The sequence below is a fragment of the Cervus elaphus genome, chromosome 24 (genome assembly GCF_910594005.1).
Source record: "Cervus elaphus chromosome 24, mCerEla1.1, whole genome shotgun sequence".
NCBI lineage: Eukaryota > Metazoa > Chordata > Mammalia > Artiodactyla > Cervidae > Cervus > Cervus elaphus.
The window spans coordinates 65236033-65252969 of NC_057838.1; the positions used below are offsets into that span (position 1 = coordinate 65236033).

A 16937-nucleotide genomic window follows, 5' to 3' on the forward strand; every position below is an offset into this window, starting at 1 on the left:
CTTTTGAACCCCCCTCCCATCTCCCTCCCCATCCCACCCCTCTAGGTTGATACAGAGCCCCTATTTGAGTTTCCTGAGCCATACAGAAAATTCCTGTTGGCTATCTCTCTTACATATGGTCATGTAAGTTTCCATGTTACTCTTCCCATACATCTCACCCTCTCCTTCCCTCTCCCCATGTCCGTGAGTCTATTCTTTATGTCTGTTTCTCCATTGCTGCCCTGTAAATAAATTGTTCAGTACCATTTTTCTAGATTCTGTATATAGGCATTAGAATACAATATTTATCTTTCTTTTTCTGACTCACTTCACTCTGTATAATAGGTTCTAGGTTCATCCACCTCATTAGAACTGACTCAAATGTGTTCCTTTTTATGGCTGGGTAATATTCCATTGTGTATATATACCACAACTTCTTTATCCATTCATCTCTCGATGGACATCTAGGTTGCTTCCATGTTCTGGCTATTATAAATAGTGCTGCAGTGAGCAATGGGATACATGTGTCTTTTTCAATTTCGGTTTCCTCAGGGTAAATGCCTTGGAGTGGGATTGCTGGGTCGTATGGTGGTTTTATTCCAAGTTTTTAAAGGAATATCTATACCATCTTTCATAGTGGCTGTATCAATTTACATTCCCACCAACAGTGCAAGAGGGTTCCCTTTTCTCCACACACTCTCCAGCATTTGTTTGTAGACTTTTTGATGATGGCAGTTTGTGCCCGTGTGAGGTGATATCTCATTGTAGTTTTGATTTGCATTTCTCATAATGAGCAATGTTGAGCATCTTTTCATGTGTTTGTTAGCCATCTGTATGTCTCCTTTGGAGAAATGTCTGTTTAGGTCTTTTCCCCACTTTTTGATTGGGTTGTTTGTTTTTCTGGTATTGAGTTGTATGAGCTACTTGTATATTTTGTAAATTAATCCTTTGTCAGTTGTTTCATTGGCTATTATTTTCTTCCATTCTGAGGGTTGTCTTTTCACCTTGCTTATAGTTTCCTTTGCTATGCAAAAGCTTTTAAGTTTAATCAGGTCCCACTTGTTTACTTTTGTTTTTATTTTGGTTTCTCTAGGAGGTGGGTCCTAGAGGATCTTGCTTTGATTTATGTCATTGAGTATTCTGCCTATGGTTTTCCTCTAAGAGTTTTATAGTTTCTGGTCTTATATTTAGGTGTCTAGTCCATTTTGAGTTTATCTTTCTGTGTGGTGTTAGGAAGTGTCCAGATTTCATTCTTTTATGTGTAGCTGTCCAGTTTTCCCAGCACCATTTATTGAAGAGGCTGTCTTTGCCCTATTGTATATTCTTGCCTTCTTTGTTAGAAATAAGGTACCCATAGGTGCATGGGTTTATTTCTGGGCTTTCTGTCTTGTTCCATTGGTCATATCTCTGTTTTTGTGCCAGTACCATACTATCTTGATGACTGTAGCTTTGTAGTATAATCTGAAGTCAGGAAGGCCGATTGCTCCAGCTCCATTCTTCTCTCTCAAGACTGCTTTGGCTATTTGGGGTCTTTTGTGTTTCCATATGAATTGTGAGATTTTATGTTCTAGTTCTGTGAAAAATGCCATTGATAATTTGATAGGGATCACATTGAATCTGTATATTGCATTTGGTAGTACAGTCATTTTCACAATATTGATTCTTCTTACCCAGGAACATGGAATCTCTCTCCATCTGTTTATGTCATCTTTGATTTATTTCATTAGTGTTTTATAATTTTCACATTCTGTATACAGTTCTTTTGTCTCCTTATGTGAGTTTATTCCTAGATATTTAATTCTTTTTTGTTGTAATGGTGAATGGGATTGACTCCTTAATTTCTCATTTTTCATTGTTAGTATATAGAAATGCCAGTGATTTCTGTGTATTGATTTTGTATTCTGCAACTTTGCTAAATTCACTGATTAGCTCTAAGTAATTTTCTGATACTATCTTTAGGATTTTCTGTATACAGTTTCATGTCATCTGCAAACAGTGAGAGCTTTACTTCTTCTTTTCCGATCTGGATTCCTTTTATTTCTTTTTCTTCCCTGATTGCTGTAGCTTGGACTTCAGAACTATGTTGAATAATAGTGGTGAAAGTGGACACCCTTGTCTTGTTCCTGATCTTAGGGGGAATGCTTTCAGTTTTTCACCATTGAGAATAATGTTTGCTGTAGGCTTATCATATATGGCCTTTACTGTGTTCAGGTAGGTTCCTTCTATGCCCATTTTTTTGAAGAGTTTTAGTCATAAGTGGGTGTTGAATTTTGTCAACAGCTTTATCTGCATCTATTGAGATTATCATATGGTTTTTATATTTCAATTTGTTAATATGGTGTATCACATTGATTTTTTGTGTATATTGAAGAATCCTTGCTTCCCTGGAATCAACCCAACTTGATCATGGTGTATGAGCTTTTTGATGTGTTGCTGAATCTTGTTTGCTAAAATTTTGTTGAGGATTTTTGCATCTATATTCATCTGTGATATTGGCCTGTAGTTTTCTTTTTTTGTGTTGTCTTTGTCTGGTTTTGGTATCAGGATGATGGTGACCTCATAGAATGAGTTAGGAAGTGTTCCTTCCTCTGCAGTTTTTTGAAAGAGTTTTAGAAGGATAGTCATTAGCTCTTCTCTAAATGTTTGATAGAATTCTCCCGTGAAGCCATCTGGTCCTGGGCTTTTGTTTTTTGGGAGATTTTTGATCACTGCTTCAATCCCAGTGCTTGTAGTTGGGTTATTCATAATTTCTATTTCTCCTTGGTTCAGTCTTGGAAGATTGAACTTTTTTAGGAATCTGTCCATTTCCTCCAGGTTATCCATTTTATTGCCATATAGCTGTTCATAATAGTCTCTTACAATCCTTTGTATTGCATTGTCTGTTGTAACCTCTCCTTTTTCATTTCTAATTTTGCTGATTTAGTTCTTCTCTCCTTTTTTCGTGATGAGTCTGGCTAAAGGTTTGTCAATTTTGTTTATCTTCTCAAAGAACCGTTTTAGTTTTATTAATCTTTATCATTGTTTGTTTCATTTCTTTTTCAATTATATCTGCTCTGAACTTTATGATTTCTCTCCTTCTACCAATTTTTTTTTTCTTTTTCCAGTTGTTTTAGGTGTAAAATTAGGTTATCTGTTCGATGTTTTTCTTCTTTCTTGAGGTAGGATTGTATTGCTATAAACTTCGCTCTTAGAACTGCTTTTGCTGCATCCCATAGGTTTTGAGTTGTCATGTTTTCATTGTCATTTGTTTCTAGAAATTTTTTGATTTCCCTTTTGATTTCTTCAGTAACCTGTTGGTTATTTAGAAATGTGTTGTTTAATCTCCATGTGTTTGTTTTTTACAGTTTTTTCTTGTAATTGATATCTAGTCTCATAGCATTATGGTCAGAGAAGATGCTTGATTTCAGTTTTCTTTAATTTACTGAGGTTTGATTTGTGACCCAAGATGTGGTCAATCCTGGAGAATGTTCCATGTGTACTTAAGAAGAAGGTGTATTCTTCTGCATTTGGATGGAATGTCCTGAAGATACCAAGCGTTTTCATTTTTGCATCAGTGATTTCCGTAACATCCGGGCCAGTGTCCACTAAAGTGTGTGGTTCTTGAGTGAAGTTTCCAAGACGGCAGAAGAACCGTTGGTCTGTGGCCAGGCAGTCCCCTTGCTTGCTGTAAACGCTCATCTGACAATGCCGTGTGGACGTGGATTCAGACTAAAGGGAGGTAACTAAGCTTGAGTCTCCACTGTTGTGTCTGTACACCATCGTAAGAGAATTTCTTACACCCCTGTCAGTGTGTAAGAGGTTAAGTTCATGTGCTATTATGCTAATGTACCTGGCATATTAGTTATAGAACACAGAAGTTTGGTTTTTTTAAAGTCTGTTTTTAAAGGAGGTGTTTTCTCCCCTGTGGCAAATACCTTGCTCAGCCTGGGGATAAGTACACCAGCTTCAGAGAACCGGAGTTAGTGGTGTCAAGAAGGGACGTGTGCAGGAGCAGGTCTGAGCAGGCTGACCTGGGACCAGGTTAGAAATGCTATGTATTCTCAAGTATGTTCCCTGTGATCAGTTTTTCTGCCAGTTATTGACTTGAAATTGTTCTCAGCCCACTCCAAGCTGACCCCATGTATTGTGAAGGAAAATGAGAACTAGAAACAAGAGGAACCCCTGGGACCTTAGGCAGTAGGGTCAGGCAGTGACGTGGGTCACCGAGTGTGCAGCTGAGTGTGTGGGAAGCAGCTGAGTGTGCGGGAGTGCGGCCTAAGCCCATAGCTCTGGGTGGGTCAGAAACGTGTTTGCTCTGTGACCTTGGGAAGTCGCTTAATGCCTCTGGACTTCAGTTTTCTCCCTCATGAGTGGGTTTTTTTTGTGTGAAAATTAACTGAAATCACGCTAAATTCATGTAAGCAGTATTTTGAGCAGTGCCTGGTGCCCAGGAAAGTGAAAGTGTTAGTCGCTCAGTCGTGTCTGACTCTTTGTAAAGAGTCTGAGTCGTGTCTGACTCTCTGTGACCCTATGGACTGTAGCTTGCCAGGCTCCTCTATCTCTGGGATTCTCCAGGCAAGAACACTGGAGTGGGTAGCGTTCCCTTCTCCAGGGGGTCTTCTCTGACCCAGGGATCAAACCTGGGTCTCCTGCATTGCAGGCAGATTCTTTACCATCTCAGCTACCAGGGGTGCCCAGGAAGAATGCAGTAAGTGGTGGCTGTTAAGACAGTTAACGTGCAGGTGTCATGTGGGAGATGCTTGGTTCGTCCTTGACAGTGACCAGTGAAGACGAGTGTTTACGTGGGAAGGGCCCGCACACTTCATTGTCATGGGTGGGTCCGCAGCTGGTGTTCACATTCAAGTCTGAGTCTGAAGCTTTCCAGCGCTGCCTGGGCCAGTGAGAGAGCCCAGGCCACAGTGGGTGCTTCTCATCTGTGTGTGGAGTGAATGACCTGGGCGAGTGGGAGGGAAGGCTGGTGTGGCCCTTGAGGAAGGAGTAAGGCCTTGTCTCTGAGGAGGGGGCAGCCGGTGACCAGCGTTCCCTGGGGCCTGACACCTGTCCTCCCCTGAGCCCCATCTGGCTGCTGTCCATCAGGTCAGGAGCGGGTTTCTTGGGCCCTTTGAACGTGTTCAGGCCTTGGGTCCTCCTCTGGGTGTTGAGAAGAGGGCGGTGGGCTAGGATGGCACCCCTGCTCAACTTTAGAGCTGGGATGTGACTCGGCTCCAGGCCCGCATGTTGGTCTCTGCATCAGAGCGAGGGGCTGGAGGCTTCAGCTTCCTCCTTCCCTCCCCGCACCCAAGCCGTTCACCTGCTTTCTAGTACCTTAGATTCCTCCTGTGGGGACAAAGCCTTTCAAACTGTGATAGCCACTTAGAAGCAGATGCTTTCAGAAGCAAGGGCTCATTGAGCTAAGGCACTGGGCAGTCAGATTGTCAGTGTGTGAGGTGCTCTGAGAGATGGAGAAGTGTGTGTGTTGTCCGCCCGATGGACAGGCCTGGCGTTGACGTCAGAGCTGAGGCTTAGAGGGCCGGTGGGGGAGGTATGTGAAAGAGCAGGAAGGACAGCTCTTTCCTGCGGGCTCAGTTTTTTTGAGGCCCGCGGGCCAGGTCTGCATTTTCTTGTCACAGGAGAGTCGACACTTGCTCCAAGCCTGGCGGGGGACCGGGCTCTGCTTGTGAATTGGACCCTGTGGCCTCTAAACCACTTTATATGTGCCTGGGGGTCTTGTTAGAAAGCAGATCCTTATCTGTCCTAGGGCAGGGGCGGGGCCCCAGATTCTGTTTCTAAGAGGCTCTCTGACCTTAGTGATGGTCCTCTGGCCACAAGTGGCTCTTCGCTGAGGGATGGTGGTGGGGGTTCTGGGTGCCCACCAAGCGTGATCAGTGATTCGTGCTTTGTCTTGAGTGCCTAGGAGCTTCCCTGGTGGTGCTAGTGGTAAAGAACCCACCTGCCAATGCAGAAGACGTAAGAGAGGTGGGTTCGATCCCTGGGTCGGGCAGATGCCCTGGAGTCAGGCATGGCAACCTACTCTAGTATTCTTGCCTGGAGAATCCCACGGACAGAGGAGGCTAGTGGGCTACCGTCCATAGGGTTGCAGTGAGTCAGACAGGACTGAAGCGACTTAGCATGCAGGCATGCTTGATTGCCGGGTGGCCAGAACTTCACTGGAGAAGGTACTTGGCTCCTAGAGGGAGCTCCCTGTGACCAAGGTTTCTCCCGAGTGTGGCTGTTGCCCCGGCTCCACAGAGGGGTGTCCTGCATGTTGGTGACGGGTGTGCACATGTCAGGTGGGTGTCTGGGTGGTGCTCCTCCCCCGTGATTGCCCACCCATCGCCACCAGCTCTTGAGTTAGCTCACATGTTCGCACCAAAGTGCAAGTGAGTGCTAAGTGACATCCCTTCCAGGAAGACTGGGTCTTCGCTGGAATTTAGTTGTGGCACTTAACAATCAAGACTCATTCAGCCATGAGCTGGGGTTGCAAGCGTGTTTGGACATCAACCTCATGTCCCAGATCAATGAAGAGACCAAGGCAGTGGTCAGTCTCGGCCACAGGCGGTGGCGTCCGCTGTGTTAGGCCTTTTCATTGGTTGAGGAGGAGGGGTTAGGTCAGCCAGGTCCAGCAGTGGTGCTCGCCATTGTTAGCGCCCCACTCATGTCCAGTCTCAAAATCAGGCTTTCCCTTTCCCAGCATCCTGTCCACCCGTGAATGTCAGTTCAGGAACATTGGCTCTGATGGTGTCACCAGAAGTTTCCCTGTTCACACAGCCCTTGCTAGTATTAATAAGAAGCCCCCATTGCAGCTTGGCACCTGGGAAGCTCTGCTGTTTAAAGGAACTTTGTCGTCTTTTCCTTCGTCTTGCCCCTCCTTTCCCCTCCTGTTCCCCTCCTTGTCTCCCCACCTCCACTCCTGCAATCCCCGGCAGCCGTATCTGCTTGTAGGAGCGGATCTGGTTTGGTTTCTAAGCATGCACACCTCCTTGCTATATGTCCTTCCTTGTCCTCTCCTCTCTTTCCATTGACCATAGACCAGGAATTACGGGGGCAGGTTGTTTTTCATTGAAATGTGAAATTTTCGTCTTTGGTGAAATAAACATTTTGAACCTTTGCATCCATTTGAGCATTTATTCATCTCCTAGGCTAGCACCCCTCAGAGCTGCATGTGGTCTCGGAAGTGTCCTGGAAGCCACGTGAGAGCTTCTGAGGGTGGAGAACGAACAGGGGGTTGGTCCCAGGGCTGGTCACTCATCAGCCAGGGTTTCTGAAAAATGCAAGAGGGCAAATCAAAGAGCTGTGTCCAGGACTTCCCTGGCGGTTCACTGGTTCAGACTCCATGCTTCCACTACAGGGGGCACGGGTTTGATCCCTGGTCGGGGAACTTAGGATCCACGTGCCTTGCAGTGTAGCCAAAAAAAGAAAAACCACCAAAAAAACTACTGTGTCTGCTGTCCTGTTGCCATCCAATTTGGCTTTCCTTCCGCAGGGGGAGGGAGGAGATGTGTTGTGATGGCGAGAGGACAGGCCCCCGAGTTGGACCGTGCAACTTCGGCCCGTCCCCTAAAAGCTGGGGCCCTGGCCCCTGTCCCCGATGGGTACTGAGTGATGACTCTTCGGGAAAGAGGAATTAGAAGCTCTTTAGAGAGGCAGGGTGGGGAATGAAACCTCTGTTTTGTTACCCCTAGGCAGGCTCGCACTGGGACTCCGGCGAAGCCCGCAATTGAGCCAAGCCGGGCAAGGACTTACCGTCGGCTTCTTCCCAAAGGATGTCCTGAAGAAACTTCCCCAGCGTCTGGCCATGCTGGAGGGACTGAGCCCCTGACAGCTTGATCCCAATGTCAAAGGGGGCGTTGAACTAGGAGGAGGACCACCCAGGAATCGTCAGAGGTCACCCCCACCCTTCCACCCCTGCCCCCTGCACCCCCGCCCCAGAAGAGGCCCTGGGTTCTCAGGAAGCCGGGGGGGGGGGGCCTGGGGTCTGACAGGGTCCCCAAGGGGGTGGCTTAGCCAGGTCACTGTCTGTCCCGGGCCTGGTCTCGCCACTCCACGATCCTTAGGAGGCTTCCCTTGTGTCCTCTTTACCTGGCTCTGAGGAGGTTACGGATAAAAGCTGCGGGGTCCCCTAGATCAGGTGACCCCCCCCCCACTTTTCAGCTTCAGAAGACGTCAAACGGAATGGCCAGCGGTGGAGTTACAGGCCCTGGTGGTGTTATGTGGGAGCAGGGCTTCCCTGGTGGATGCAGCACTGGCCCGGGGGACGGTCTCTGCACCCCCCTCCCTTCCCAGGAGCTCTTCCCCTCGACCACACAGGCCCTTCCTTGTTCCGGGTTGGACCAGATAGGAAGTTGACCTCTTCCTAGAACGATGCTCTGAGCCAAGTCTGTTCTTTCTGTGCCTCTGTCTCTTCCCTTCTCCAGGGGGATCACCCCACGTCTCCTAGTTTTTCGGCAGCCTATGAGATGACTTACTGAAGCTCAAAGATTGGGGCAACCAGAAAGGAACTCTGTTGCGGCCGCATCATTGTTTCTCTCCGGGGGAGCGGAGACCATGTTCGCTTCCGCTCATCCAGTTCCTGGCCGTGTTGGTGACAGAGCTCCTGGGTGAGTCCACAAAGGGATCTTGGGGCCGAAAGGGAGCCCTTGGTCCTCCTGCCCCAGCAGCGGTGCAGCCCTCAGCCTGCTCAGCCCGGGCTGAGTGCCTTTCCCTCCGCCTCCCATTTCACAGATGAGCCGGGATGCTCTGAGGGTTAGTAAAACAAAATGTGGGTTCCGAGGGGCCATATGTGGGTAAAATATCAGATAAAATGTGGGTTCCCCTTTTAAAAGTTACCTCCCCCTCTTGCATCCACCGTGAAGATGGAGCTGTGGAGATGATGTCATCGATTTGGGGGGAACTGAGGCCCCTCAGTTCCCTCCCTTCAGTAAATACTCATTTCCCCTCCAGCCCCGTGGCCGATGCGGGTGGTCGGGTGACCCCAGCAGACACTGGGGCTCCGTGAGCACTGAGCTGGGGACCCGCCGGGCTGGTCTGCGCCCTGGAGCCGGGCGAGGGGCGGTGACAGGAGGTGAGGGGCTGTCGGACGGGGGAGCGTGGCTTCGGGGGGCTGGAAACGGCCACCTTGGCCCCAGTGTCTGACTGGTCCGTGGGTGATGGGTGGGGTGGGACAGGACTTGGTCTATACAGCGTTCCGCTCTGAGATTCCATTTTAGGAAAATGTTTGGAGGGAGAGGAGGGGCCTGCGACGCCTGAGGCGGGACCCTGGGAATGGAGGCTTTGGGGCGCACAGCCCACGCTCTGCGGCCTGCGTCTCAGGCTTCCCCCACATCTGGTGGGCCCCCCACCTCTGGACATCACACACTCTTGGTGCCGGCTGAGGTGGGGCCTGCTGTTGCCTCTGTGGAAACTGGGAAGTCCCAGCCAAGACTTCTCCCCCATCTGAGCCATCCCAGGGCTTCCCTTGCCCCGCTGGGCCTGACAGTCTCATCAGGAAAGTCCCCTGGTTTTAATCTAAGAACCGCAGGCCGTCGTCAAGTAGGAACGTGACGGGTGGGGTCTCACATGTGGTGGAGGAGGCGCCCGGCGAGAGTCAGGGGCTGGGGGCTGGGGATTTGACCTCTGATGGGAGCAGAGGCGGGCAGAGGAGACTTTCCAGGCACCTGCTCTCTCTGCCAGACCGGCGACGGAGAGCGAGTGCTCGGGGACCCGAGGCCCCCAGACCGTGGGTCCCACCTCGGCGCCTGCAGGCAGCGGCCCGTTAGGCCAGTGGATTCCCCTGGCTGAACCTCTGTTCCTCATCTCTAAACGAGGCCACGGAGATCAGCCGTACCGACCTCATGGGCGGTTGTAGAGCTTCAATGCCAAGCAGGAGGGTAGAAGGGCTTCCCAGGTGGCACTGTGCTAAAGAACCCACCTGGCAATGCAGGAGATGTAAGAGACGCGGGTTCGATCCCTGGGTCGGGAAGATCCCCTGGAGGAGGGCCTGGCAGCCCACTCCAGTACTCTTGCCTGGAGAATGCCACGGGCTGGGGAGCCTGGTGGGCTACAGTCCGTGGGGTCTCAAGGAGTCGGACATGACTGAAGCGACCGCGTACGCTCGCGTGCAGGAGGGCGGAGCCGTGGGAGGTGAGGCCGAGGGGGTGCGGCGCTCAGTGGTGACCGGGCACCTCGGGGGACCCTGGTCGCCCTGCACGGAGATGCCCATCTCCACCTAAACCCTTGCCAGTCCTTTCCCGGGACCATGGCCAGGCCCCCCGGCAGGAAGGCCATGTGACGGGGGGCCCTTAAGACCCTTCATGCCCTGGTCCTCCCGTTCTCTCCAAACGGCGCCCTTGCCCCGGGCAGGATTCCTGAGCCCAGGCGAGCCTGCCAGGCTCTGTTCTGGCCTGCAGGGGGGTTCACCCGTCCAGGGTGCCGCCCTGCCAAGACAGAGTAAGGTCAGGTCCTGAAGGGCCCTGAGCCCATCGGGAGGTTTTCTGCGGGGAGACACCTGCAGCCTGTGAGCAGCTCCTCCTTCCTGAGTGTGAATACTTGCTGGCACGCCCCCTCCCCTCTCCTGGGCCTCCTCCTGTTGCAGCAAATTTCCTTGGACATTTGCCTGTTGATGGAGAAGACCTGGAAGAGCCAGGGGTGTGGAGTCCACTCTTGTCCTGCTGTTTGATGTCCCTTGAGTAGCTGCTAAGTGGGTGTGTGTGGGTGAACGCCCTCCCCTGCCTGCCCCACCTGCCCTCCTACTGCAGAGGGACCCACCCGGATTTCCAGCTCGTCCTCTGCACCTTCCGCCTGACTTCCCACCTCCGGGTCAAACTGGCCTTCCAGGGCCCGGGGCTTCAGTCTGCCTGATGGCTTCTTAGGTTCCTTTCTCTGCAGGAAAGAGGAGGTGCTCCCGTTAGGCCCCGAATCCCCCCTCTCCTCCGAGAAGCAGAGTGAGGTGTGGACCCACGATCAGACCCAGAGCCCTCCTTCTGGCTCGGGGAGAAAGCTGAAGCTCAGAGAGAGCTGCTGCCCAGCTCACACGGCTTGGGGCATTCAGGATGCGGGGCTCCCGGGGTGATGTCTCACCTGCAGTTTCTGATGTTCGGGGCTCAGAAAGCTGGAGCCCGCCATGGCCAAGTCCAGCCAGAGCACGCTGAGCAGCAGCAGGCTGCAGACGGTCCATGGGGCAGGCATGGCTTCCCTGGCTGGAGGCAGACGGACCTGGAGGAGAGAGGGTCTCTGGGCCGGTTATAGAGATGGCGGCGGGTCTCCGCACTGGACCCCTGCACCCGGGGTGACTGCTGTCTGGAGCAGCTCTCCCCCAGGAGTGCCGTCTGCCCGCCTCCCCAGGTAGGAGCATGCGGGCTCCTTCCCAAGACTGTTCTCTTGGGGGCGGGTGCTTGGCAGTGGGACTGTCCACATCCTTCGTTCCCCACCCTGAGAACCTTGTGCCATGTTTCTGGTGGAGGGGTGAGGAAGGCGAACCGGCCAGGTCCCAGGAGACGTGGGGGTACCGGGGCTGCTCCCAAGTCCAGCTGGGAGCAGCCAGGCGGCCCGGGGCCCTGCAACCTCCCCGTGTTCAGAAGGGCCTGCGGGTGCGCGGCTGTTGCCATGAGTTAGACCCATAAACAGACCCCCCGCACGCGAGCGTGCCCAGAGTGCCTACCTGGGGTTCCGGGCAGAGGTGGCGACTGGTGGCCATCTGGTCCTTATATAGGGCAGCCTGTGTTTGTCTGAAACTAGCAGCCATCTCTCAGGGCAGCCTGGCATCTGGGGGCTGAGTGCCATTCCTTGGGAACTAAAAAGGCTTCCGACACCCACCAGGGAGACGTCAACAGCAGAGGTCAAATCCCTGGGAGACGGCCGGCTTGGCTGGGGCGGCCCCATGGGGCCACCTGCCCCTCCTGTGCCCAGGCGTGCCCGCCTCGGCTTGGGCGGGAGCGGGGAGAGTGTGCCCTGGGGCCAGCCTGGCATCGCTGCTTGGCGGCCGTGACCCGCTGGCCTTTCTGCTCGCCTCCTCCTCCTGGGATAGAACCAGGTCGGTTGCTGTTGTTCAGTTGCCAAGTCACGGCTGACTCTTTGCGACCCCATGGACTGCGACGGCCAGGTGTCCCCATCCCTCATCCTCTCCTGGAGTTTGCCCAAGTTCATGTCCGTGAAATCGGTGATGAACCAGGTATCATCGCTCGATCTGAGGCTTGTGCTGCCTCGGGCCTCATGAGGGACGCAGCTCTGGCTCCCATGGCTTGGGAGCCTCCTGGCATTCTCAGGCCGCCCGGAAGGAAGGCCTGTTTTTCAGATGGGGAAACTGGAGGAGCAGGGCAGTGACTGTCTCCAGCAGCGGCTGAAGGCCCGTCCTCGCCTCTGGGAGGAAGCGGGATGGCTTCGCCCTGCGTGGTCTTCCTTAACATGTGGGCTTGCCTCCCCTCCCCCGGCCGGCCCTGAGAGGCAGCCAAGCGGCCCCGGCGCTGCCGCGGCTGACCACGCGCACGCCGGCCTCAGCGAGGTCACAGAGTGTCCCCTGCGCAGGGCTGCCTCTCAGGGCGGCTTTGAGGACAGACCGAGGTGAAGACGTGACATCCTTTGTAAGCTGTCGAGTGTCACGCGGTAGCTGTTCTTCGTGCCTTTGCCAGCCTCGGCCACGTCACATGTTCCCTGACGATGAGCTGGCCAACCACGTCGGGGGTTTTTAACCTGCCCGGAGCCATTCGTCCCACCGGCTGCCCAGGCGGTGACTCCTGAGGCCTCGGTGTGTGGTCTGCGTAGACGTTCTGGCGTCTCAGAGGAGGAACTCGCTGCTCGGGCTGGGAGCGGGGGAAGGCCGCCCCCATCAGGGCCATGGCAGTGGGGCTGGGCTGTGAAGGGAGGCCCCGCTGCAGGCCGAGGGTGGGAGCCGAGGTGAGCGGCGGGAGTGGGTGTAGACTGTGTGGAGCCCCCCAGCGAGGAGGTGGGGTGCTTGGAGGACGGTAGCAGCAGTGGGGGGAGGAGTGGGCTGTGAGGAAAGGCCTGGAAGGAGGGGCGGGGTGGGAATGAGTGCTCTTGGGAAGCTCCTGGCACAGGCATCTGGGCTTTGATCTGGCGGAGGGAAGACTTTGAAGGCTTGTGAGCAGTGGCGTGAGTGATTGACCTTGAAGACTTGGGAGGCTGCACCTCTCGTTTCACGGGGAGAAAAACTGACTGTTTAAAGGGGCCACCCTTCCCCCAAAGCCACGCTGCCCTCAGTGCCGTGTGGGCCGCCAGCCGGGCTCCCGATCAGGAAGGGGCTGGGGCCGCCAGCAGACCTCTGGCCGTCGGATGCTGGCCTGACGTAGGTGGACCTTGTGGAGACCCTAGGGGTGGGGGACCTGGGAGGGGCTGGACTGAGCCCCACCATGCAGTGTGGGGACTCGGTACCTTCTGCTGGAGAGCTTTCAACCAGGAGCCTCCATCAGTCCCAGGAGAGGGTAAGCGTGTCCCTGGGAGACCTTCCCCTTGTGGGTCCCCTGAGCGTAGGGCTCCTCACCTTGGGAGCCCAGAAGGGCTGAAGGTGGAGTGGGGTGGGGAGATGTTCGAGACGGCCGGCAGCTTTTTCAGAGTCTCTCCTTGCCAGCTCCAGCAAAAAAAACAAAACAACCCAAACCATCTATGGTGACCAGGCTCCTGCTGTGACATGAGGCCTCCCTGCATGGTGGAGATGGAGCTGCGGGTGTTGATCTTAGATAACAGTCCCCGCGAGCAAACATGGCACACGCTTGCTCCCTGGTTCCCTCGCCCTCGGATCCTGGGAACAGGAAAGTGCAGACAGGAGGCCTGCGGGGGGGAAACCACCCCAGGCTCATCCCGCAGAGCCCAGGCAAGTTGGGGAAGGAAGGGAGGGCCGAGGGACGGGGAGGCGGCACCTGGACGTACCCCGCTGCCCACCGCCAGCTGCGGAAGGGGGAGCGGACTGAGGAGGGGGCACACGCAGACCTGACCCGAGTTCTCTGGAGGAGGACTGTCTCCGGGGAAGGACTGACCTTCCCCAGCTCATGATGTCCGTCGGAGTGCGGGTAACGCGAGGCCAGCCCGCACCTGTCTGTTGGCACCTCGGAGCGGTCCTTGCCCGCTGGGTGGTGTGTCCTTCCCACCGCACGGCCTCGAGGGCCTGGCCTTGTGAACGGACAGGGACGCAGCGTCACCCAAGTAACTGCCATGTGTAAATGGTGTCTGAGGACAAACTGTGTACATGGCCCACTGTCCTTTTGTTTGCACCAAGGATGAGTTGGCTTATTAGGCACTTTTTTCATCAACTTAGACCAACCTTGGTATGACCGAGGCGGAGTTTGGGGTTATAGAAACAGGTTTTATTTTGTGAGATAGGGCTCTTTGGTCCGACTTCTTTCTCTCCTTCTGACTTTCGAAATAGAAGTATCATGCCAGCCATGCCATGAAAAATTCCTTAGAAGTCACATCAAAGAATGCAGAAAGAGGTAAAATCAATTTTAATAATATACTTTAATATATCCAAAACACTATCAATTTGGCACGCAGTCAGTGATTTACTATTTGGCACTGGTTTTCTTTTCACTAAGCCTTACGGTCTGGTGGGTCTTATTTCCGCAGCACGTTTCAGTTCAGACCTGCTGCACTTCCAGCGCTTAGTAGGGACCTGTGGCTCCCAGCTCCTGCACAGGGCGAGGACTAGATCAACGTGGCTGTCACTCTTTTTTTTTTGTTTATGTTTTTTAATTTCTATTTCTTTATTTAAAGTCCATAGTAAAGTCACAGCTGTAAAATAAGTGTATTTAAAAAAACAGAAGATACATCTGGATGACAAAAAATAGATGATGACTGAAAATCTACGGGATTCCCCAATAGCTCAGTTGGTAAAGAATCCACCTGTAATGCAGGAGACCCGTTTGATTCCTGGGTCAAGAAGATCCCCTGGAGAAGGGACAGGCTACCCACTCCAGTATTCTTGGGCTTCCCTTGTGGCTCAGCTGGTAAAGAATCCGCCTGCAATTCGGGAGACCAGGGTTCAATCCCTGGGTTGGGAAGATCCCCTGGAGAAGGGAAAGGCTGCCCACTCCAGTATTCTGGCCTGGAGAATTCCATGGACTGTATAGTCCATGGGGTTGCAAAGAGTCAGATACAACTGAATGGCTTTCACTTTTTATGAAAACCTACTGTACATTTTGCCAAGGGCAGCAGAATGCAACATGATAGGAAAAATTCAATATTCAAATATATCCTTAAGAAAAACTTCCCTTATGAATAGTAAAATCATCTAAGAAATGGTATGTTTACATAAGTGGACACTTTCTAAAAAAGTTGGGTACAGGGTGCTCGATAAAAATATGTGGGCACCAGGAACTCAAGATTAATCTTCTAAAATGAAGGTTTATTTAACAATAAAATGACCGTTTCTAACATGATGATCATATGAAACCCTCTCCCTTTTCCCCCCTTTATAGAAACGAGATGGGCAGTTAACAGGAACAGCTTAGTAGTCATTTAAGAACTGGAGACACCATGGGCGTCACTCTTAACTCACCCCTCACGTTAGCCAAGTGCTCTCTCACCCCTCCTTTCCCACTGGGGCGCCCCTGTTCTCCTGCCATCGTGGGGCTGGAGCCCCAGATACTAGTCTATCTTCAGGCTTCCTGTCCAGCAGCTTCCGCCCTCAGCCTTCAAACACGCCCAGGTCTCTCATCCTGGGAAGGTCTGTCGATGCCCCCGTGTCCAGGCAGAATTTCCTTTCCCTGTATCCTGTTCCTCACTGGATACTGGCCCCTCCAAACTATCTAGCTCGACACCCGCTCCACCACCGTGCTGAAATGGCTCTCGGAGCTGCAGGTAGCGCAGCCTTAGTCTCGGGGTCACTAAGAGCCGTGGGACCTCCCGGTGAGGCCCGTGGGGTCACCTGATCGCAACTGCTGGGTGCAGACTTGAGCTGCGCTGCAGTGGATTCACGGGGGAGGCCGTAGGAAAGCTGACTTCCTCATGCTTCATCTTCTGACTCTGATAAGTCTGCCTTGGGGCTGAGAATCTGAATTTTCACAAGTTCCTTTCTGATTACAAAGTCATGTTCCCAACGGAAAACTCGGCCAAAAGTTTTCCAACAGAAACCTGTGTAAGCTAAACTCTCTCTCCAGATATATTTGAGCTTCTAGAAAATTTCAAACTTACAAAGAAAGCAGAACGAGTAATTAATTCCTTGAGTCTGCAAGCACCCATCATCAGTTCCAACACGTCTCAGCATCTGCTTTCGTGTACTTACCCTCATACTGTTTTTCATTTGAGGGGGATGTTGTAAGAGCAAATCTCAGCAGCCACGTGATTTGTCTTAGAAAGCTTTGGTCTGTACCTTTCACAGGTGACACGCTCTCGCAGTTTACCGCAGCCCCCTTTCACTGTCGCCGTTTAGTTGCGAAGTTGTGTCCAGGCGTCCCTGCCCTTCACTGTCTCCTGGAGCTTCCTCAGACTCATGTCCATGGAGTCGGTGATGCCATCCAACCGTCTCACGCTCTGCCGCCCCTTCTCTTTTTGCCTTCGATCTCTACCAGCATCAGGGTCTTTTCCATTGAGTCCGCTCTTTCCATCAGGTGGCAAAAAGAATGGTGACTTCAGCTTCAACAATTTTGTTTCATGGCAAATGGAAGGGAAAGGTGGAAGCAGTGAAAGATTTTATTTTCTTGGGCTCCAAAAATCACTTCTGATGGTGACTTCAGCCATGAAATGAAAAAAATGCTAGCTCCTTGGAAGGAAAGCTTTTACAGAGCTAGACAGCGAGACAGTTGTTTTGGGGTCCAGGAATTAGTCTATTTTGATGAGTGTTTATTATATTTATTTATGAGTGTTTATTAACACTTGAATGTGTTTTAAGTGTTGTTGGGAAGAATGTTCTATGAATGCCACTTAGGTCAAATAGATAGTATTCCATCACCTGACTGTTTTTCAGGGGTCTACGTGTTCTACTGCTGAAGGATGAGCATTGAGATCACCAGCTAGCATTGGAAAAGACTTCTCTTCACTTCTGTGAGTTTTTGTTT

General features: G+C 52.1%; 1 protein-coding gene across 1 annotated transcript; it reads right to left on the bottom strand.

Annotated features, from left to right (window-relative positions):
- Positions 1-7069: 7069 nt before the first annotated feature.
- On the bottom strand, positions 7070-11179 carry GHRL (ghrelin and obestatin prepropeptide). The gene is made up of 4 exons (XM_043886275.1): positions 11014-11179; positions 10702-10815; positions 7702-7810; positions 7070-7219 (listed from the first exon to the last, which is right to left on the bottom strand). Exons 1-4 carry the CDS (start codon positions 11119-11121, stop codon positions 7200-7202), a joined length of 351 nt encoding a protein of 116 aa, XP_043742210.1. The 5' UTR covers positions 11122-11179; the 3' UTR covers positions 7070-7199.
- Between the last annotated feature and the right edge of the window lie 5758 nt (positions 11180-16937).